The 23,006-nt window shown below is 38.1% G+C and overlaps 3 protein-coding genes across 5 annotated transcripts; all 3 read left to right on the top strand.

Annotated features, from left to right (window-relative positions):
* Positions 1 to 287: 287 nt before the first annotated feature.
* Positions 288 to 3,548, top strand: LOC137940883 (cellulose synthase-like protein D1). Its single transcript, XM_068786001.1, has 3 exons — positions 288 to 835; positions 923 to 1,208; positions 1,317 to 3,548. The coding sequence occupies exons 1-3, from the start codon at positions 288 to 290 to the stop codon at positions 3,546 to 3,548; spliced, it is 3,066 nt and encodes a 1,021-aa protein (XP_068642102.1).
* A 570-nt stretch (positions 3,549 to 4,118) lies between these two features.
* On the top strand, positions 4,119 to 7,815 carry LOC137941307 (peptidyl-prolyl cis-trans isomerase CYP38, chloroplastic-like). The gene is made up of 7 exons (XM_068786657.1): positions 4,119 to 4,394; positions 4,910 to 5,200; positions 5,659 to 5,858; positions 6,382 to 6,617; positions 6,751 to 6,893; positions 7,246 to 7,317; positions 7,412 to 7,815. The coding sequence occupies exons 1-7, from the start codon at positions 4,131 to 4,133 to the stop codon at positions 7,637 to 7,639; spliced, it is 1,434 nt and encodes a 477-aa protein (XP_068642758.1). The 5' UTR covers positions 4,119 to 4,130; the 3' UTR covers positions 7,640 to 7,815.
* Positions 7,816 to 8,777: 962 nt separating this feature from the next.
* LOC137940469 (ubiquitin-like-specific protease 1D) lies at positions 8,778 to 21,414 on the top strand. Of its 3 annotated transcripts, XM_068785546.1 has the most exons (12): positions 8,778 to 8,925; positions 9,045 to 9,302; positions 9,919 to 9,961; positions 10,281 to 10,360; positions 10,485 to 10,517; positions 10,634 to 10,729; positions 13,805 to 13,907; positions 17,690 to 17,787; positions 18,053 to 18,175; positions 19,248 to 19,362; positions 20,928 to 21,035; positions 21,109 to 21,414. In XM_068785546.1, exons 2-12 carry the CDS (start codon positions 9,196 to 9,198, stop codon positions 21,226 to 21,228), a joined length of 1,026 nt encoding a protein of 341 aa, XP_068641647.1. In that variant the 5' UTR covers positions 8,778 to 8,925; positions 9,045 to 9,195; the 3' UTR covers positions 21,229 to 21,414. The 3 variants fall into 3 exon arrangements, with proteins under 3 accessions (XP_068641647.1, XP_068641648.1, XP_068641649.1); XM_068785547.1 differs by lacking the exon at positions 18,053 to 18,175; XM_068785548.1 differs by lacking the exons at positions 20,928 to 21,035; positions 21,109 to 21,414 and adding an exon at positions 18,257 to 18,414 and having other exon boundaries at positions 19,248 to 19,325.
* Positions 21,415 to 23,006: the final 1,592 nt, after the last annotated feature.

Raw genomic sequence — 23,006 nt, forward strand, 5'->3', positions numbered from 1 at the left:
CCCCCTCTTAACAAACCCTCGGCTTTTTCTTTCTCTTCTCCTTTGATGCGGCAGTTTGAGAAATCACCTTATTTTCTCTATCTTCGAGGAAATGAAGATGATTCATTATGTTGACTTATGGGGATTCGATCAGATGTAGGTTTCCGATATAAATCTAGCTTCACGTCTAAATCGTAATCTGGTTAAGCTTCTTGCTTCAGCTGGGGAGCAATTATTCAAGAGAAAGAGAAGATCTTGATTAAGCTTTGGTGGTTTCAGATAAAGTTTGAATACCGAGGACGCATAAGATGGCATCCGGTAATAGTCCCGGGAAGAAACCGACCCCTGCCCCTGGCCGTCCTCCCACAGTGAAGTTCGCCCGGCGAACGTCCAGTGGTCGCGTGGTGAGCCTTTCCCGCGATGTTGATGATATGGACTTTAGCAGCGATTCCTTCAACAACAATGACATCAACTACACGGTCTTGATGCCGCCAACGCCGGACAACCAGCCCATGGCGGGTGGACAGTCGTCCAAGAGAGCAGGCAGGGAGAGCATGAAAGGCGAGGGAGTGGGTAACAGCAGCGCCGACGCGAAGATGGACAAGCGAATGTCGTTGATGAAGTCCAATGGCTCGATGTTGTCGAGAACTCAGACTGGTGACTTTGATCACAATCGATGGCTCTTCGAGAGCAAAGGGACGTATGGCTACGGGAACGCCTTTTGGACGAGGGATGAAGATCCTTACGAGGACCAAGGAATGATGGGGGAGGTGAGCATGGCTGATTTCATGGACAAGCCATGGAAGCCTTTGACCAGGAAGGTTCCGGTTTCTCCCGCCATCCTCAGCCCCTACAGGTGTTTGTTCTCTTCATGTTAAAAACTTTCGTTCCTCTTCCTCGATTGAATCCTTCGTTTTAACTGTTTTTTGCGTCTGCCATGCAGGCTGTTGATAGTGTTGCGACTGATTTTTCTGTCGTTATACTTATCATGGCGAATCACGAACCCTAACAGAGACGCTATCTGGTTGTGGCTCATGTCAGTCATTTGCGAAATCTGGTTTGCCTTTTCATGGGTTTTGGATCAGATCCCCAAGGTGAACCCCATCAATCGCGCCACCGATCTGGCTGCCCTTCGTGACAAGTTCGAGCAACCCTCTCCTTCCAATCCTACCGGCAAGTCCGACCTGCCCGGTGTCGATGTCTTTGTCTCGACAGCCGATCCAGAAAAGGTAATTAACCAACCCCACTATCACCTCCAGGATCGTTTGCCTTTGTTTCTTTATCAATTATCATTTTGGCGTTCTGGTAATTTGTTCGTTGAATCAAAACCGAAACAGGAGCCTCCTCTGGTGACGGCGAATACGATCTTGTCCATCCTTGGCGCGGAATACCCTGTGGAGAAGCTCAGCTGCTACCTCTCTGACGATGGGGCAGCCATCTTTACGTTTGAAGGCATGGCAGAGGCTGCGGCTTTCGCGAAGGTTTGGGTCCCGTTCTGTCGCAAGCACAACATCGAGCCCAGGAACCCAGACAGCTATTTCTCTATAAAAGGGGACCCAACCAAGGGGAAGAAAAGGCCGGATTTCGTCAAGGACAGGCGTTGGATAAAGAGGGAGTACGACGAGTTCAAGGTCCGCATCAACGGCTTGCCAGAAGCGATTCGTAAGCGCGCCAAGGCTCACAACGACAAAGAGGAGAAGACGGCCAAGAAGAATGCAACGCCCGGGGAGGAGGTGAAATTGACCAAGGCGACTTGGATGGCGGACGGGACTCATTGGCCGGGGACATGGTTGGAACCGGCGCCGGACCACAAGAAGGGCGATCATGCCGGAATCTTGCAGGTGATGATAAAGGTGCCACCCAACGAGGTCGAGTATGGCGGTCCGGACGAGAACACCTTGGACTTTACCGGTATCGACATCCGATTGCCCATGTTCGCATACGTTTCAAGGGAGAAACGATCGGGATTTGACCACAACAAAAAGGCGGGAGCCATGAACGCCCTGGTGAGAGCATCTGCCATCCTCTCCAACGGCCCATTCATTCTCAACCTCGACTGCGATCATTATATCTACAACTGCTTGGCTATCCGAGAAGGGATGTGCTTCATGATGGATAGAAGCGGTGACCGCATTTGTTACATCCAATTCCCACAGCGGTTTGAAGGTATTGATCCCTCTGATCGATATGCTAACCACAACACCGTCTTCTTCGACGGCAACATGCGCGCCCTCGATGGCCTTCAAGGCCCTGTCTATGTAGGTACCGGCTGCATGTTTCGCCGATTTGCCTTGTATGGCTTCCACCCTCCTCGAGCCAACGAGTACTCCGGCTGGTTTGGCCAGAAGAAGCAAGCTGCAACTCCTATCACGTCCACCGTCGATGACGATACGCAACCCTTGACCGGCGGCATTCACCCGGACCTGAGCTTGCCCAAGAAGTTTGGAAACTCGACGATGTTCACGGATTCCATAGCAGTGGCAGAGTTCCAAGGGCGGCCACTGGCGGACCACCAAAGCGTCAAGAACGGGCGGCCACCGGGGTCATTGCTGGAACCTCGCCTGCCGCTAGATGCTCCCACAGTCGCGGAGGCTGTCTCCGTCATCTCCTGCTGGTACGAGGACAACACAGAGTGGGGAGACCGCATCGGATGGATTTACGGGTCGGTGACGGAGGACGTAGTGACAGGCTATAGAATGCACAACAGAGGGTGGCGCTCCGTCTATTGCATCACGAAGCGTGACGCCTTCAGGGGGACAGCTCCCATAAACTTGACAGACCGGCTCCATCAGGTGCTTCGATGGGCCACAGGTTCCGTCGAGATCTTCTTCTCCAAGAACAACGCCATCATGGCCTCCCCACGCTTAAAGTTCCTCCAGCGCATGGCCTACTTCAACGTCGGCATCTACCCCTTCACCTCTTTCTTCCTCGTCACTTACTGTTTCCTCCCGGCGCTCTCCCTCTTCTCCGGCCAATTCATCGTCCAATCCCTCAATATCCAGTTCCTCTCCTACCTCCTCGTCTTGACCCTCTGCCTGTGCTCCATCTCAGTCCTTGAGGTGAAATGGTCAGGAATCGCGTTAGAGGAATGGTGGCGAAACGAGCAGTTCTGGGTCATTGGTGGGACAAGTGCGCATTTCGTGGCTGTCCTACAAGGTCTGCTCAAGATTTTCGCAGGAATAGAAATATCTTTCACTCTCACCTCCAAATCCACTGGAGAAGACGAAGACGACATCTATGCCGATCTGTACGTGGTCAAATGGAGCAGTCTCATGATACCGCCGCTGACCATCATCGTCGTCAACAGTATCGCCATTGTGATCGGATTGGCGAGAACCATCTACAGCGTCATCCCACAATGGAGCAAGATGGTAGGCGGAGGTTTCTTCAGCTTCTGGGTTTTGGTTCACTACTATCCCTTCGTCAAAGGGCTTACAGGGAGGAGAGGCAGAGTCCCCACCATTATATGGGTATGGACTGGAGTTCTGTCCATCACCATTTCCCTATTGTGGGTCTCCATTAACCCGCCAGATGACGGCACGGGTTCAGGAGGCTCAATTAACTTATAAATTTCATGGAGTTGAGAAAGAAAGCTTTCAATCTTCTCCCATGGATGGAAAGGGTTTTTGTAAGTTCGCCTTTCGCTCTGTAACAATCACTTTACAAACGATAGACAAAATATGACCCAATTAGTTCACCCTTCCAGTACATTGCATGTAATAAGTTCGTCTTCGTCTTCTAAACAGTTAATTGAAAGGCCCGCCATTATAAAAACTTGAACTGTATTTTATCTCAAACATACATTCTTACTCAAACAAAAAATACTGAATTACTCTTATATATAATCGTATAATCGATTCATCGGGTATAGAATAACCTTTGCCTATTTTGTTCAATTTAAATAAATAGTAAACAAGTGATCAAGCAAAACTATCCAAATAAGTAATTTAGTAATATTATTTGTTTTATTTTGATTATTTTCAATAAACAGAAAATGAAAAATAGGTACAATTGTCACCCGTATTCATTTCGTCATGCTCAATTTATCATTGCCAAATGCTATCTATTATCTCTGGAAATCCCTAATATGTCTCGTCTACAATCTGAACGGTCTCATTATCTTCTTGGCTTTTCAAGCCTGATCCGATAGTATGTTACCCGTTCTAAATCTTATCCCCCCGTGTCTGCATCTGCAAATCCAGTCTTCCCAAAGTTCCTCCAAGACTTTGGAGCTGCTTCCAATGGCAACTCTTTCCTGCCACTGGTCTTATCCCACACCGCTTCGGCGGAGTCTTCCCTCAATCTCTACCAAGTTGAACTGTTTCGGAAATAATCGACGGGCTTGTTGGATTCGCCAATTCGGATTTCGGTCATTCTCGTCCAAATTGTCTCAGTTGCCTGACGAGCATAAAGGGGTAACCTCCTTGAGATTTGCATCATTGGACTTTTGTTTTCGAAGAAAATGTCTGAGATATTCGTAACATTTTGCTTTAAGAGACCGTCCATCTGCATTGGTGTGATTTTACCCAAGAAATTGTAATGCGCTATTTTTTTTGCCATTTTTGTATTTGGTTGTGTAGCTTGGAGTTTGGTTGTTCTCTTTTAGTTTACTTTGGTCTATTGTCATGCTGGTTGTAATAGGGCAATCTTTTAGTTACCTGGTATCTTTTAGATGCGTTGCTCTTCAACACTGCAAAGTGTGCTTGTTTGCCACATATTTGTCTGTCTGTATAAATTTTGTCGGCCAGATTATTTCTTGAAATTTACTTAAATTTTAAACTCATCAAGCTCTTCTTTTTCTGAATGTCAACTTCATGCTAACGTTTTTTTTTTTTTTCATCTGTTAGGTTTCATTTGAGACTTTTATTTTCATTTGTATTTCAAGGAGATGGAAAGAACTTATTGTCGGTTATGTTGTTATTATCTGCAGAAACCAAACTTGTTCCGGATAAAGGAGCATACTGTATCTGTAGCATTGGCCATTGGATTGTTGCTGAACAGCCCCTCATTAGATTGGATTGCAAATGCTTCACCTCCAGGACCTGTACTTCCTGATCTGTCTGTTTTGATCTCTGGTCCACCTATTAAAGATCCTGGTGCATTATTGAGATATGCACTACCTATAAACAATAAAGCCATCAGGGAGGTTCAGAAGCCGCTGGAAGATATTACTGAGAGCCTAAAGGTCGCTGGGGTTAAGGCATTGGACTTAGTTGAGAGAGTAAGAAAACTCAACAAAAGACATTCTTGATCAAGAGTCATCTTCGAGCATTACATGTTTGCCACTCATTTTCTGCTCATATTGAATCTTTTGAAATCGGATGGACTCAGTCTGTTCCTCATTATCATCATACCAGTTACTATTCATTGACTCATCCAAGTGATCCATGGTGGGCTCTTGCATATACTGCCAGATGCCAGGACACTTATTCTACACTAATAACCCTTTTATCAATGCACCTCTGCTCTCGTCCACATGTGGTACATCCTAGGGACAGGAAGTCCGTCCTATGCGGTGCCTGAACCTAACTTAATTCAATTTGTCTTTTTTATAAAATTTTAGTCTTACTTAAACTCATGAAGAAAGATTTGCTAATGTAAATAATGACTGAGCTTCATTTCTTTGCAAGTTACATCATGGTGAGACTTCTAAGTACATCTTCTATTTGTGGATGCTAGAATTTGAAGCAGGCATCACGAGCTCTTAAACAGGGAAAAGATTTGATTCTTTTGGATGTTGCTGAATCAAAGAAAGAAGAAGGGAAGGAATTGCTTGACAAATTAGCTGTGGGGATGGAGGAACTTCGAAAGATTGTGGAAGAAAGGAACAGGGATGCTGTAGCCCCCAAACAGAAGGAGTTGCTTCAATACGTGGGCAGGTGAGCAATTATAATGCATTTCAAAAGTAAAATGTGAAGTTGTTCTTTATCTCATGCTTGTCGGAGTTGTATTTAAAATTGTACCATGTTGTCTTGAAGTTATTGCATCTGCATTGTCATTTATATTCTTTTTATGTAAAAAGACACTGCTTTCCAATTTTTTTAGACTTCAAGTGACATTTGCCTAAGTTTGCGCTTTCACTATATGGCACTATATGGATCTTCTGAAATCTGTATCCAATATATTGAATTTGTGTTTGGTGGTAGAAAAAGCATATTGTATTAGCTAATCTGATTGCTCATGGCGTATCACCTGTCAAATATGGAATGTTATCTAATGGGTTCATCTCCTACTTTGATATCGTAGTTGCATAATGAGTTATCGGTTTTCCATTCACTGATAAAAAATAGATGAAGTAAAGCTTGTGTACTGATCCTGTTAGAAGAAGCTATGCTCCTATCTCATATATACCCTTGTCATTGACTGCAGCTGAGATCTTCCTGCGACATTGGATTTCTGCAGTGTTGAAGAGGATATGGTGGATGGTTTCCCATATGAAGTGCCAGAAGAATACAGAAATATGCCTATTTTGAAGGGGAGAGCCACCGTGGATATGAAAGTAAAAGTTAAGGAGAACCCCAACCTTGAAAATTGTGTATTTCGTATAGTTGTTGATGGTTACAATGCCCCAGTAACTGCTGGAAATTTTGTGGATTTGGTGGAGAGACACTTTTATGATGGCATGGAAATCCAAAGAGGTAAGTTACTCTATGCAGTATTACAATCTTAAGATGAGAGCTTTGTCCATCATAAATCAGGAGTTCTCTTTTCCCTGGTGAATTTACCCCTAAAAGTTAAGAGTTGAATGAAGTTTTTCTTGTTTCTCTGCAGCTGATGGCTTTGTTGTACAAACTGGAGATCCTGAGGGACCTGCAGAGGGTTTCATCGACCCTAGTACAGAAAAGATCCGTACTATACCATTGGAAATTATGGTTGATGGAGACAAAACGCCTGTCTATGGTGAAACACTGGAAGTGAGTTTTGCTCATCGGACCTCTCGTATTTTCTAGATGTAGCTTATATGTTTAGCCTGGTCAGAGTTGCTTTGGCATTGAAACTTTTCAAAGACACTTTCCAGTTGCCATCAACATATTGCACCTGTGACGTTTCTGCATTTTTTTCCTTAAAAAAAGAGAATCAGCAAGTTGTGAATTCTGAACCCTGTAAATTCTCTATGCTTTTCACCCCAGACATATTATTTTAATTTGGATTTCTGTGCATAATGAGCTCATTTATTGACAAGGTGAAGAACTGCTTATCTGAATATAGTTTGAATTAATCTTATAATATAGTTTTAGTTAATCCAATAACTCTTTCTTGTTCAAGGAAATGGGTCGGTACAAATCTCAAACTAAACTTCCATTTAATGCATTTGGAACAATGGCCATGGCTAGGGAGGTAAGAAGTTCAATTATGGTGCCGATTTTTTTCGAATTAGTATTAATATATTTAAGAAGCTTGTTAGTTATAATTTGTTTCGGCACAAGTGCAGGAATTTGAGAACAATTCAGCTTCCAGTCAAGTCTTTTGGCTGTTGAAAGAAAGTGAACTCACCCCTAGCAATTCCAATATACTAGATGGCCGGTATGCAGTGTTTGGATATGTGACAGAGAACGAGGATTTTCTGGCAGATCTCAAAGTTGGAGATGTTATAGAGTCCATACAAGTTGTCTCAGGCTTTGATAACCTTGTCAACCCTAGTTACAAGATCGCTGGCTGATAAGATCGTTGCTATCTCTGAATCCGATTTCCCTGAGGGAGGGCTTATCTGATGTTCCATGTAAGTTTTTGTATTCCAAATTAATTATCCAAGAGCTCCCTCCCCAGTTCCAATTGTGACGCTTCGTGGTCTTCCCTGAATTTTCCTGCCATTTTAATGCAATTCTTATTTCTGACTGTTTGAGTTATTCTTTCATTACTCTTGTTAAAATCACATAGACAAATAAGTAAATAGACAATAATTTAACTAATTAAGGTAGCTTAGCATGACTCGCTTGAGTTACTCTGGCTCGTCTTCCTTAACAGGACTGAATGATATCTCCTTAAACAAAGAATAACCACATAAAAAAATAAGAGTAAAAAGTGCATTATTTTAATACATGAACGAAAAAAATATTCATTGAAACGTGAATTGCTGAGCGTTAAATACAACTAAACGAGAGTTTTCTTGGGTATTAAAATCGAGTAACAAAGATCTTCACAACTATAATGGGATAAGGTTTTTAATGTAATGGAAAACACTTTAAAAGATAGCATGATATTATATATTTTTAATATTTGTTATTCTATTTCGATTAATAAACTATAGAATATCATACAAGTTATTTTAAATTAAATAAAAAATCTTTCATCTAGACGAAGACGGACAATCATAAACTAAAGATGACTACAATTTTGGCCTTTTGTGTTTCGATAATTAAACAATAATTCAATAAATTTTATTATGTAAAAACAATTTATTTGATTTAAGTAATAATATTTGATAATCTTAAATTTTCATGGAGTGTTTAATGGATTTCCTGTCAATCTTCGTGTCGTCGGGAGTCGCTCGGAAATTTCCGGCCATGGAGAAAGTTCATCTGCAGCTTAACTGGAAGAGTATATTCTCACGAAATAGCGACGAGCCTCCGGCGGAGCTCGAGGTCTTGCCCGGATCATCCTTGAAAGAAAATTTTGAGTCTCACCCAGATTGCCAGCTCGCTGAGTCGATTCAGCGGCACCAACGTCACCTCCATCTCTCTCACAAGTTGCCTGACAGAGGCGAAAAGCTTAGGGCCGTTCTAAAGGGCTTGACTGATGAGCAAGAGCGCAGAAAGTTGTCCAGACTATGGAAGGTTATTAATGTGTCTTTTAATGGGCGTTTTAACCTTGCGTTCCCTATTTCTTCATATCATCAGATTTATCGGATTTGGTCTGCTTTTTATGTGGCTACTCCAATCACCTTTAAGCTGGCGGGTCCTTATCACATGTAGATATGGTTTATATCCAAAATATCCACAGGCCAAAGTTCAGTAACTTTGTGACTCTGGATACTTCTGTTTGACTTTCTGTATCTCTTTGATAGGTCCCCATTTTTTAATGCTTACTTAACAGATCAATACACATTCTCTTTCGTCATTCGTCAGTCAGATGGTAGCCTCTCTAATGCAATTGATGAGGACCTGAATTATTTTGGTTGGACTTACCGCAAGAGTTGGACAAGGATAGAGAAAGGGAAAGCGGTACTCACTGTCTTCAAGGAACTTACCTTTTAGATTTCCAAGCAGTTCGGCTGTGATGACAGATAAAAGTGGACGCCCGAATACCGATCAGAGTGACATCTATTCCTCTGAATTTTCTTCTTCTTTTAATGGGAGAAGCTTGCCTGCCCGTTCTTCTGAGAAGTATGCTTTTCCTTTGTCTGAGCCTTTATTTTCCTGTTCCAATTCTAATATATTGCCATCTTAACATTTTTAAATCATTGGTTACTTTAGGGTTTATCACAATATTAATTATTCTCATGTACTCATGATTGGTTGGGTTTCTTTAGTTTTTTTTTTTTTTATCCAAATTTCCATTACTTGACTGCTGGCCATTTTGTTTTTCTTCTATACCCTTTTCAAGTTAGAAAATTTTAGATTTTCATCTAATAAATTGATATTCTTTTTTACTAGCCCAATCAACTTCAAAATGATTGATATCTAACTTTAGGGCATTCATTTCTGTATTTTTTTTCCTATTGTAGATATCTTGTATAATAATAATTCACATTATTTTTTTCTCATTTTAATAGTGTCTAAGTTTTTCAAAAAACTGTGCTTGAATGGAGTTGGCAAATTCTACATGTCTCTCTTCCTCTCTCTCTTTCTTGGGACATATGGATATGTATATATGAACAAAATATTGAACCATCCAGTTACTTGAATTTAGTATGACAGTTCTTTATAATTATTGACCATAAGGTGTGCTTAGAATTTGAGATACCTATCTAATATTTTGTTGATAACTCTTGAATGGAAGGGATGGCCAAATAAAATCTTCACCAGCTTCAAAAGTAAGAAAGGTAACCTTGCTTTCTAATTCTGTGCTCCATGAATATTCTAATGTTTCCTTTTACTATTCCAAGTGATAACGGTCATGTGCTTTATCTTTGTTATTATTGTTCTTGTTATTGTTTTTTTATTTTTTTTGAAATAGTGCTGATTTTATTAAAAGAGAAAGCTACAACAGAGCTAAAAGGACCGTCCCAAACAGTGAGAGATTGAAGAGAGGTCCCAAGTTTAGCTAATCTATTGGTCTAATATTTGTTGTTGTTTTATGCAGTTATGATTTTTATTGTTTAGTGCAGAAGTAACTGAAAGATTTTCTTCTCAATGAGACAGGTCCAACAGACTGTGGTTCTTTTGGATGAGGAGGATGCACAATCCGCTCATCCTGTAGAAGTGGAAACGTCCAAAAAATGGTAAAGTAAATTTTACAAAGACGATATCTTTTGACATATGTTTGGCTTTTATAATTTCAGTTATATTCAATCTCCAAGTTATCAAAATTTCAATCAGCTGAAGTTTGACATTTGTTACCTTTAGGCTGAAGGATGCTAAAATTTATTACCCTTCAAGGTATTCCTTTACTCTTATCTATTTTGCAAATATTAATGGAACAATTGAATCTCATGGTTTCCCATTTAGGAGTATTAAGTACAATTAGTGTGTAACATGGCCTTTTCTGCATGCAGGAGTGATCCTGAGGCTGTGGAACTTTGCTTCTCTGATATGGAATGCTTAGATCCCGAATCCTTTGTGTCATCACCTGTTATGAATTATTACATTCAGTAAGTGAATATTTGCTTCAGATTGTTAAAAATTATGCTATTTTGTTGTGTTGATGCAATGGGCTGAGGCTTGACTTATTAATAAGAATAAGAATAAGAATATAAAGTGAAATGATCAAAATGCCCTTGTACTGAGTTTTCGACAAGTATGTTATGGAAGCAAATGCCTTGTCATATTTCCTTTGCATCTTGTATTATCATCATGTTCAGAGCCTTAACCCAACTATGTTTGGGGCATTTGCTCTCAGATTCTGCAGTCAGCTATTTCACTTGCTAATTCTTGCTAGAGCTGGTTTTGGCCTCCACCACCATGTTGTCGGAAAAATTCTGCCTCTGAGAGGCGTGCTTGTTCATATTGTCTCTCTTTTGTTTGTTGTAATTATTCTGTCTTCCTTTTTCATTCATAATATTTATGTCCCAACAAAAATAAAAAGTGGAATTGCTGAACATCCAGGTCATTGTCCTGATGTGACCCATGCATAAAGTGGGTAATAACTAACTTCTGACATTTTGTGTTAATTTTTAGAGAGATTTTATGTGACCTGCCAATGTGATGCAATACCTCTTTAGATGGACTTTTGGGACCTGGGATTAATTAATTACTGGAGTTCTATTCCATCTTAGAAATGAGAAATAATTGTTTCCTGTCTACAGCTTTTGTTTAGTTTAGTCTTAAGAATGCATTGGAGGGATATAACAGCTTCTTCTGATTTTAGAATCTTACTATTGTTTCTTGGGAGCCTTCCCCTGTGAGTTAGTTTAAGCTGAATTTTGGTGGGAGCTCTGGAGGGAATCTAAGCCCTGCTAGAGGTCTTGGGAGCCTTCCCCTGTGAGTTAGTTTAAGCTGAATTTTGGTGGGAGCTCTGGTGGGAATCTAGGCCCTGCTAGAGTTGGGAGAGTAATTCCTGACCATTTAGGTATACTTGCTGCCATTTCGTAATTGTGATTTGTCTAAGGTTGTACTCTGTGCCCTTCTTTGTGATTTCCGTCATTTTTGCCAGTATTTCTCGTTCGCATGTGGTGGAGGGAATTCCTTGGTGATTATTTGATGGTTCTTCTCTAGCAAGGGTCCTCCCTGGCATTTCCATCCTATTTAGGATGTGATTATTAAAATCCTGGCCTGTTCAGGTTCAATGGACTCATGTATTACACAGTGCAAACTGCATGGTGTATTTGTGGTCTTGTCAAGGCATTTTCCTACAGTGTTTTGTCAAGGGGGATTCTTTCCCTCTAGATGTTACTGATTGTATTTTAGGTTTTGTTTCTTTGTATTTTGATTATCACGGGTCTTTCTTTGGGATTTGTCCTCTTTCTTTTTAATGAAATCCTCATCATCTTCAAAGAAATGAAAAAAGAAAAATGGTTTGGTTCCATAGTCATCAGTATATCTTGGTTAGTCTCTCATAGTTTACCAGAAATTTTCATTTCATAAAACAATGTCTCAAAATATCTATTCTGGTCATCTTGTATAGAAAGAAAATGATTTAAGATACTGAATAAGACCATAGGACCAAGGTCTCACTATAAGCTTTATTTCCAAATAACCTGTGGATTGTTTCAGACCTAAAGGTTCTCTTTATTTTGCATTTCACGATGAATGAATTAATTTGTTCACTTGACAGATCATATTCTCATTTTGCATTTAGGTTTAATCCTTTAAATCATTGTTTTCTATCACTTTTGTGTGTTTCAGTTTTTCTTGCCAAAATTCACGGTTTTGATGTACTCTTTTAGTCCCCTGTTTTTGTTTGTCTTGGTTGCATTTTATTTTTTACTTATTTAATAAAGAGCGATTACATCAAAGGGAATGAGAGATGCTAGAAAACAAGCCTATCAGAAAATTGAGAGAACATCAATTTTGTACTACATGGGGAATGTTGTTCACCTCACTGTTGGGGGATGACTCCATTTCTTGCTAGAGACTCTACTGAGGAAGTTGCAGAGGAGGCCTCATATTGCTTCATAATAGTGTAACATCCACCGTGGTAGAATTCTCCTCATCCAACTTATGACTATTGCTTGGTACTCTTCAAAAGCTCCATGAAGGCATCCTTAAATTTTGAAGCCTTAAGAGACTATTGGAAAAAAAAATGCAAATGGAAAAATTTTCATTTAACCAATCTTTGCTTGTGTTTCTGCAGGTTTTAGTGATGGAAAAATTTTCATCCCAAATTCTCATCTACCAAAATGTTTAAATGGATAGGAAAATGAGTTTCAAATCTTCCAATAAGAAACAAAGGGAATAATAAACCAAGAAGGTACAAAGACAGGAAAACTTGTTAAGGAGAGTTTGTTTCCAGCGGCTATTAGTTAAAGGAAAACTATTATTCTGTTGTTATTTTTCCAGCAAACAATCCTTAAATAGTGTTGAAAGAGGCATTAAACAATTCTTTGCTTTGGGTATGTCTATGCATGTCTGTGCTCCTGTAAAGTCATCTATTTTTAACTGCCATTCATTTTTTAGGGAAAATAAAAAAAAAGATAAGCACAATACCTGGTGAAAAATGAGCAAAAGTTGGATGGTCTTACAATGCGCAGCAGCAATTTGTCAGTGTTACATTCCTCAAAAATAGTTGATTCTGATATGGGTGCATGCTCCTGAATGTGGGAGCAGGTGACAAATTGAAAATGAGTTAAAAGTACAAGAATGCCAGCTTGTTCTTAGGCAAATACCATTCATTGGATAAACGAATGTTGTTCTTCTGTTATTTCCAATTATGAGGAGTCCCATAAGGAACTAAAAGAATTACTCCATTATTGTCGATTTAGTGTAAACAGTCTCACTGACAAGTAGCTTACGGTTGATCATCAATCTCTTGTTGATCTCTCCTCTGTAGTCAATGCTTGTTTGCTGTTTTTTTTGACCTTTTGGCTTTAAAAGAATTTGGTTTAAAAAAAGTGAATTTTGTGGGCATGAATCTATATTTATGGAAGGTAGTAGTACTTCAAGATAGTTCATGAATAAATTTTCAACAAAATGACAATTCATCTATGCCTTATGTTTTGTCTTTGTGTGAAATAGTTACCTATGGGATAGTTACTATATTGTCCACTCTAATTGTCACATTTTGGCAGATACCTTCAGAAATCAAAGTCTCCAAGTGAAAGGCCTGGGGAGGATTATCATTTCTTCAATACATATTTTTACAAAAAGCTTGAGGAAGCTGTATCAAACAAGGTAATATTTCTTAGACATACAAATGAATGTTGGTTTATGTACTTATCGCCTTCTTTTGATAAAGATTACAACATACATTTCAAAAAAAAAAAAAAAAACAAGTAGATGGAAACTGTTAGAAAATCTACTGAAGGGCAATAACGTCATTTTTCACTTACTATAAAGTCCAGCAGCTACACTATCTTATTCTATATGTTTATTTTTATGTCTAGTTCAATTTTCATGTAATTTGAATAAGTATGTAGGGAGATATAAGGGTTCAAGTGTTTTTAAGCTATAAGGGGCATTTCTGTAATTTATTTTTCCAAAGTCTATGAAAGGACCTGGGGGTCGAGCTCAACCCCGAAGCAGAGCTATTCTAGCGCTCTGACTTCTTCCTCTTTTCTCTCTTTCTCTCTCTAAAACCCTAAAGTTCACTCGCTTACAGAAATGTTATTGGAAGGAAAAAAAGAAGTAAAATACAAGTACAAGAAGGCACGAGGTCTAGAGGGAGGAGAGAGAAAAATCTAAAGAAAAAGAAGGATAAAGAGCATAAGTTCATGATAGAGAGGCATAAATTTTGTTCTAGGTACATCTTCATTTGCCAGAGTCCTCATAAAGAGAATTTTGGAGGACATGAGTCCAAGAGACATGGTTGGGGGAGGCAGCAATGAGATCCAAAATTTCATCAAAATAAATTTCAAATTCCAAGACCAACAGGGACTCTGGTTTACCCATAGACCGGTATTAGGTGAGCTGTCTTTAATAATCGGTGGCAAGAGCAATACTTGAAAAAGATCTTGATCCTTTGGCTGGGAGAAAAAGCTTCTGCAGTCGTCACATCAACTATGCAATGGGACCCATAAATTTAAATAATTGTGCCTCCTAAGAAGCCTCTATTAAACCACCTTAGTCACTTGAACCAGTGTTTACATGAGATTGTGCACCAAAAATAACCTAGAAGAGTTAGGTATATGATGAGGTTATTGATTTTGTCAAGATAGGTGTCTGTAAATAAAGATAACTGAATATTTTTGGAAATGTTTTTTGTCTTTACCAAAAGTACCTAGTTGATGCCATGGTTTCCAGACTCTAGTCAACCTGGATTTTAATGGGTCTGAATTGGGTCAGGTGCTGGACTCACCCCTTTTATATTGGGCAAGTTCCTTCCAACCCGACCCAAATCTGATTTTGTCTTTAAAATGTCTTGGTTAAATTTTATTTAGTTAAGTCCTAGGAAATTCTATATTGAGCTAGCAAGTCCATGGTTTAAAGGAGTCTCAGTTCTAAGAGGTGACTATGGTTATTGAATTGAAATTAATGAAATTTTATTGCAACTTTAGCTCGTATTTTATTTTCTTTCTGTTCTCAATTTGTTGGCTAATTCATTGAATCTACTCGAGCATATGGATTGTGTCACTTCTTTAGGTAACTCTTGATAATCAGGCTAAATTAGGCGTTTCCCTCCAATAGCTTGTTGTGGAAGAGGGCCTTCTTTAGTTAAGTATGTGTTCTTTCTTCTGCTTGCAATATAGTTGTGCGTTAGGTAATCTCAAATAAAAATCTTATTTAAAAAAAAAAAAAAACTCTTGTGACATCTTGAATCTCAAATAAAAATCTTGAATATAGTTGTGCGTTAGGTAATCAATTGGAGCTCCTAAAGCTGCATTGTTGAGAATACGGTCAAAGTATGGATGAAAGTACAAATATCTCATCACTCAAAAAAGTACAGATATTTCTCAAAATGTTTTTTTTTTTTTTTTTGAAGATATTTCACAAAATGTTAAAACCTGATGCGAGTGACTAAGTGCATTTGCTAACTTGTTTTTAGAGCTTACTGTTGAAGTTAGGGTTTTTTGTGTAATTATTCTTAAAATAGGGATCTAATTATAAATATGTGAAGTTGTTCATTTTTTGTATTAGTCGGGGGTATTTTTGTCTTTCGATATGTAACTGTATAGTTATTTAATGTAATAGAAAGAGCGACTTGGTTATCAGAAAAAAAAAGGAGGGATTAGGAAGTCTGCTATTTTGGCAGATGCCTTAATGCCAACATTTTGTGCAATGGCAACTTGTCGTCCAAAGTTCAGTTTTCTTCATCAAATCTTGAAGGATTGATCTTCACATGGTATCATAACCTACTCTGGTAGTCCTTTACAAATGTTTCTTTCTTTAATTATCTGGTTCATGTTTTTTGAACATCTGGAGAGCAGCTCACAGAAAAATTGTAACTTGTGATGAACTGAATCAAAAGGGTTCAAAGTGCAAACAATTTATGCACTCTTGTGGAAAAGTGAGGAGTCAGCTGATCATATACTTCTCCACTGCCCTTTAAGCTTCCAACTATGAAGGTCATTCTCAGTAAGTTTGGTGTGAGTATTTGCTTATTTGCAGCATTCTCCAGCTTGGTTTTGGCCATTTCCTTGCATTAGTAGAGCTCTATGAAAGTTGAGTATGGCCACCATTCCATGGCGTTTACAGAAAAGCTGAACAAGACGACATTTCAGCATTCTTCTGGCTCCTTGGGGTGTATATTTGAAGCTGCCCAGCTCTCCATTCTGCTATCGGCAAGCACATAAGAAAATGCCTGCTTCTGCTTCTAGCTCCCTCATCTGCATTACAAGATCATGATTTGACTTCAGAAACCTCATCCACTCCTCTGTCACTCAGGTGGTGCTTCCACAACATGGTTAGTTAGAACTAAATTTTGATGGCAGTTTGGTTGGGAGCATGGGGCTTCAGGTGTTGGTGGTGAGAACAGAGAGTGGAGGCTGGAATGTGGGCACTCCTTGCAGGAGTCAACCTGTAATCTCAAAATTTTTCCTCCCAAGAAGAAATAGGAGTCTTAGCTTTAATGATGTCATGGATTTCAATGAAATCAGATCCACCATGGTGGCTGAGTTTTGTGTTTCTGAAAAAAAAATGTAGAACTGATTCAAGATTGTTTTTTTTTTATCTCAAGTAACTGTTTTAAATTTCCTCACAAGCCACAAAAAAAAAAAACAAGAGATAATGTTCTTGTTCTATGTGGATTTCGATTAGACTGTTGGCATTTTTTCCTCCAAGTCTTATTATGCAAGTGAAGAAGAGTTCAGGTCGTGTCTTGTTACATAGGGTTTTAGTCAACATCCACAGATCTGGTCCATTGAGATTCAACTGAGCAGCTTTTTTATATTGGTGACTTTTCACTTATTCTCTCTTGGAAACTGACAAGTCTCTTCCTCAAAGTTTGCTCTTCTCAGTTTACGGCCTGATCTTACAACCCATTTAAGTCCTTGCATTCTTTATGCATAGTTTCTAGCTCTGGTTTAATTCTGTCCATTCTTAAGATTCAAAGACAATATCAGATGTTACTTCATCCCCAAACTAGCTATCAAAATCATATGTTACTTCTAACATGAGTTGAAATTCACAAAAGAAAATATCATCAATCTGAATGATAGTCAAAATTACTTTCAATCATTCCCTTTCAAAAATTCCTCATTACCAAGGATATGTGGAACATCTCACAAAATAGCCTCTAAAGAAGGAAATCAGCAATTAGTATAAGAAGTGGATAAAGGATGTAACTCCAATCATCTACTTTGCACACATGTTTTCTCTCATAATTTGCCATTTGTGTGCCTGCCTCAACTTAACATATGAAGAGTATCCTGTTACGCATACATTCACTTTTCTTACTATTTAGATAATTTTTTTGGTTTATTTTATTTGATTTCTCTTTTTGTCGTTGATAATTCCATTAATATAATTTAGCCATTTTTTTGGTGAATGAGATAATTTTGTCACTTTGTGATTTACAGGGCTGTGATAAGGACACTTTGTATGAGAAATTCAGAAGGTGGTGGAAAGGTGTTAATATTTTTGATAAGGCATACATATTTTTGCCAATACATGCAGAGTGAGTTTTAAAGATATTTGGTCATGACCACTTAGCTTTATTTCACATTATGTTTTGAATAACATGGAATGTGTTTCCCCTCTGGAAGGGGCTTTTTATTTTTTTAATTAATAAAAAGCATTTTATCTCTGTTTTAAAAAAAATGCATACATAAAGAGCATATTCTTTTTATGTGAACCTGTACATATGATCTCCAACAGTTGTAAATGTGCTAGTTTTATTGATTTTCTTCTGTTCTGCACTTAAGTGGTTTTGATATTTACAGCCATCACTGGAGTTTGGTCATTATTTCTTTTCCTGCAAAGGAAGAGGACTTGAGTCCAGTTGTTCTACATTTGGATTCATTGGGATTCCATCCAAGCAGCATAATTTTTGAGAACATTGGAAGGTGCTGCAGTTGAACCCTAATATGTTAAATCCATTTGCATATGATTGAGGACTCTCTTCTATTTACATTTCTTGTTTTCAGATATAGTGCTGCTTTTGCTCTAGCTATGATAACAGCTTATAGTATACTTGTTGCACCTGCATTTGGAAGCACTATCTCAGGAATAGGACTTTGTCATACAAAAAGGGCATTTGATATATACTTGACCCATCATGTCCAAAGCATGATGGGAAAAGAAAGTGAGTTGGTATGGCCTACTGGTTTTTTTAGGACCCACTAAAAATTCGTGTTGACTTTAGTGTTAGGTGGGCTTTTATGGTAGTGCTTGCCGATTTTCTTATCCTTGGAGCATTTTAGTTTTTTATTTGTGAATCCTTAGCATGTTCTTAACATCATGTTTCATTACCTAAAACTGCTTGAGAAAAGCATGGAGACTGGTCTCAGTATCCATTTATTTTGTGTGTACATGCCCCTTTTTTTATTAGTGTATTATAATATTCTGAAGACCAAATCATTTAATCAAATAAAAGTAGCAGGATGATAGAAAAATTTCTACCCTTGATTTTGATATGTTCAGACCATCCAGAGGACTCAATGCTGCAGATATGAGAAAGAAAATATCCACCAAGACACCAGAAGATACTTACTATTTGATTGTTTGGGAAATTTTTTTGTTGCCTCCAAACCATCCACTGTAACTTTTAAACAAAACAATCAAACTTAAATATGTTCGAAAAACAGATGGAACCGTTGTGAATTTTGTTGTATTTTATATTATTCAAACTTATTTGTTGTTTATCAATGATCTGTGTTTTTTTGTACTGCACAGTAGGTGTGTGTTGTGGTCCTGTGTTAAGTATAACAGTGTGTTTCTTTTTCTTGTTTTCTTGAAAAAATTGTTTTAAGTTTACAAGACCTTTGTATTCATTTCATGTGTGGATGCAACAGGCAGACTACCTACTGTGTAGGATCTTTTGCTTAGCGTTATGGATGGTGTGATTGTTATATTTTTTATAGTCTCTTTGGTATGCTGTTTTCTTAAATCTGAGAGAAGTTCTCTGATCTTATGTAGCTTTTTAAAAGAAGAATGGAAATACATAAATCAAATTGGTCATCCCACAAGTATCACTTTTTCTGGCAGAGTAGGGAAGAACCTTTCTCATAGAGTTGAGCAGAAAATAATCCCGGTAAAAATCTTTTTAGCAGTGCATTCTGCATGCTTACATCATTTTTCATCTTCATACTTCTCTTTTTTCTTTGTTACAACCTGAACTTTTCTTCATAGCTTCTATAGTCCAAATCCAGTTCAATGCTGATCATTAGCACAGTAGACTAGTTTCTATATTTATATTTACTTTTTTGTTTGAAATGGTGGTTAGCTTTTATTGCTGAGAAAAAAATAATCAATTACAGGAAGAGGGCTGAGAAGGGGCCCTTAGCTCCTCTGCACCACTAATGCTGGCCAGGAGATACCGTGCTTACAAATATATCTGATACTTTATTAGCAGCGCTAAAGTGTGCTGCCAAATTAATGCCAATAAGGTATTTCATCATAAACTTAACTGTACTGCTATGGAAACGTGGAGCCTTCTTTCATCCGGCTTATAACAATCTAAGATTCCCTTTCCATTATCACTGGGGCTGAGAAATGCTGCACATATCATTTCAGTTCTTGGAGTAGAGCCCTGGTTTCAGCTTCAGCTCAATCACAAGTGCCAAGGGAATGGGGCCAGAGAAAGTCATAAGAGGAAAAACCAGGTGATCCCTAATAATGCACCCGAACCCAATAGGACCAGGGTTCCCTAAAAAATTTCCTTTGGAGTTTAGCTTGAAGGAGCGATGAGGAGAAACACATATACTGCTGAGCTGAGGTTGGGAGAGAGAGACCATTAATTTCAGTGTTTTCTGATGATGGAAAAGGGGAGGCAGACCTTTGTAGGTATTTGTCCATACTAGTTTTATGTGCAATATTTTCTCAATGAGGCCTCCAAATTGGAGAAGAGCCCTGTTGTTTCTTTCCTTCCTACGCAACCATGGGACAACAGCTACAGTAGTTTTTAACAGGTGCTGATTTTATTGGCAAGTTCCAAAAGGAGGAGGCAGGGGGAATAGAGGTTATCCTAAACTTGTTTTGAATTGCACCCGGAGCCAAGAAACTGAAGGGGCAATGAAGCTGTTTCTTCCTCTGATTGGCTGAAAGGCAGGGTTGACGACTGGACATTCTCTCTTGTATTACATTACGTGTTAAAATCTTCCTGGGGACAGCAGTTCATAAGAAATAGATTGCCTTCAATGGACCAATTAAATTACCATACTTGTGATATTATGCTTGGATCTTCTGCGACTGGGGCTAAGGGAGGTGCTTATAGGAGGATGCTGTTTGAGAAAGAGCCTGATACCAGATAATTGCATCACAGCCCTCCCTTCTGTGGACCAACAAACCGTGTCTCTACTTCATCAACTTTTCCGAGTCAATTTTGATATCACTATACAAGTTTAGGGTTTTGATTCTAAGTCTTCTCAATTTTGTTAATGCTTTCTCAACTTTTGATGTCTGTAATCTAAACTTTTTAACGGTGGATAATTGTTTCTTTATGTTGTTTTCTTATGGATGGTTTGACATTACACTGAATATAATTATGGAAACTAGTGTCTGCCCATCGTGGAACATAATCTAACAAAACCCGTTTGTCATCTTCAGTCTTTTTCTTTATTATTGTTGATAACTGACAGTTGCCATTTGCAATACCAGGTGCCGCAGCAGAGAAATGATTATGACTGTGGCCTTTTTGTACTGTACTTCATGGAGCGCTTCATTGAGGAAGCCCCAACCAGACTTGGGAGGAAAGATCTTTCTATGGTAATGTTCTACTCCTTTGGTTTCATTTCACATTTCACTTTTTTGTGTGGCTAAAATGCCTCGTGTTCTTCAGTTTGGTGGCAGATGGTTCCTACCGGAAGAAGCATCTGGTCTGAGAAAGAGAATTCGTAAGTTGCTTCATGAACAATTTGAGAGAAGTAAATTACAAATGTGGTCGTTGGGAATCGAGTGACTCTCCTGTAGATAGCTAAGTGCAATCCTGCGACTCATTAAGTACCCACTACATCACTGTTGCAAATGATCGGCCTAGGAAAAATGTATAGTTCCCCATTGTCCATTATTATCTCCATAGCGATGCTGTTAAGGTAATTGGTGCATCTTAACTGTTTTATATTCTGAGAAATCACGCTTATTTTCAGTGAAAGTTTTCTTGTTTCTAATGAGGAGAAAACACCACTTCCTATATGAAAGAAAAATAAAAAAAGACAACAAAGATAACGCAATTTTTTTGAATGAACTAGACAATGAATCAAATCAAACAAGCTTGGAAATGGAACGGTTAGTACCAAGTTGAGTACAAGTTCGAACAAAACAAGCTTGGTTAGTATGAATAACCAAGGAAGACACATTTATCTGATTGAGGAGACAATTTATTAAGAGATTACCCAAGAACATGGACACAACATAGAACCAAAGACTCGAGGGCAAAGGAGAAACAACTCAGTAGCCGGCTTGAGGATTTGTAAAGGACACAAATGACGACATCCTACTAATTAGAAAGCAAGCAATGAAGATAACATCACCTCAATAAGACTTGGAGACCTTCAATTGAAAGAGCATAGTGTTGGCAACATCAAGCAAGTGGTGAATCTTTTGTTCTACAATTTCATTCTGTTGTAAGGTATAAAAACAGGAAGACTGATGCATGATGCCATTGGTGTTACAAAATGTATCAAATTTATGATTCATGAATTCAAGCCCATTATCAATATGTAAAACACAAAGTGAAATACCAATTGATTATTTATTTTACTATAAAAATTCTAGAATACATCAAAGACCTTGGATTTCTCCCCTAGAAGATATAGCTTTGTGGACCAACTATAAGTGATCAATAAATGAAACAAAAAATTGGAAACAAAAGATACTAGATAACTCGTAGGGGCTCCATACAATTGAGTGAACTATTTCAAATAAACTATTAAAACAACTCAAACTAAGTGGAAAAGACGCTCTATGGTGCTTCACGATTTGACAAGATTCCCACTAAAATGATAAAGTAGAAGGTAAATCTAGAGATAACTGGAGAATCTTGACTGAGGAGGGATGTTCCAACCACAAGTGCCACTAAAAAAGGTGAAATAGTTATATTAAATGTTGGAGAAGATGGTTGTATCGAACATTCCAAAGTGGTAGAATGTCTCTTTTTCGTGCCCATAACCAATCGTCCTCTTTGCCAAAATATCTTGAAAGAAACAATGAATAAGATAAAAAGATATTGAACATTAAAATGATTTAGTAAGTTAACGGAGAAAATAAAATAAAATAAGTTTATTTTCTCTTGTTTGGATGCCCATGTAAAATAAGGGGAAAAAATAAATGTGGTTTATCTCGTTTGCACAAAGAAAGTGGAATAAGATAAAAATAATAAATTTAATTTTTTTAATGATTAAAATTATATACAAGTCTAAGAACTTAAATATTTATAGCTATTAAAATATTATTGATATGACTTTTATTTACCAATTAAAATCAATATTATCAATAGACTTTTATTTATAAATTTATTATAAATAAGCATACTATGATTTTAGTATTTCTACGAATTTGAGTTTAAATCAGTACTTTTATATTTTTTATATTAAAATAATTTAAATTTGAATATTTTTATGCTATGATAAAATTTTCTCTATGATTTCTCTTTTTTTTATCTTTCTAAATTCTATTTTTTCATATTTCCTTTTCTCTTTGAGAATATGCACTGCCAAAAGCTGAAGAAGACTTTATTTT

Source organism: Aristolochia californica, unplaced genomic scaffold (assembly GCF_029961685.1).
Source record: "Aristolochia californica isolate CCGP_79_NKW_82.1479 unplaced genomic scaffold, dmAriCali1.0.hap1 SCAF_9, whole genome shotgun sequence".
Lineage (NCBI taxonomy): Eukaryota > Viridiplantae > Streptophyta > Magnoliopsida > Piperales > Aristolochiaceae > Aristolochia > Aristolochia californica.

What these genes read in the sequence shown, in the direction of transcription:
- LOC137940883 (XM_068786001.1), top strand. Translation starts at nt 288, where the DNA reads ATGGCATCCGGTAATAGTCCCGGGAAGAAACCGACCCCTGCCCCTGGC. An exon ending in GCCATCCTCAGCCCCTACAG is followed by an intron (nt 836 to 922) that starts GTGTTTGTTCTC and finishes TCTGCCATGCAG; the next exon opens with GCTGTTGATAGTGTTGCGAC. An exon ending in CGACAGCCGATCCAGAAAAG is followed by an intron (nt 1,209 to 1,316) that starts GTAATTAACCAA and finishes AAACCGAAACAG; the next exon opens with GAGCCTCCTCTGGTGACGGC.
- LOC137941307 (XM_068786657.1), top strand. Translation starts at nt 4,131, where the DNA reads ATGTTACCCGTTCTAAATCTTATCCCCCCGTGTCTGCATCTGCAAATC. An exon ending in TGGCATGGAAATCCAAAGAG is followed by an intron (nt 6,618 to 6,750) that starts GTAAGTTACTCT and finishes GTTTCTCTGCAG; the next exon opens with CTGATGGCTTTGTTGTACAA. An exon ending in CAATGGCCATGGCTAGGGAG is followed by an intron (nt 7,318 to 7,411) that starts GTAAGAAGTTCA and finishes GCACAAGTGCAG; the next exon opens with GAATTTGAGAACAATTCAGC.
- LOC137940469 (XM_068785546.1), top strand. Translation starts at nt 9,196, where the DNA reads ATGACAGATAAAAGTGGACGCCCGAATACCGATCAGAGTGACATCTAT. An exon ending in CAGCTTCAAAAGTAAGAAAG is followed by an intron (nt 9,962 to 10,280) that starts GTAACCTTGCTT and finishes TCAATGAGACAG; the next exon opens with GTCCAACAGACTGTGGTTCT. An exon ending in GTTATGAATTATTACATTCA is followed by an intron (nt 10,730 to 13,804) that starts GTAAGTGAATAT and finishes ACATTTTGGCAG; the next exon opens with ATACCTTCAGAAATCAAAGT.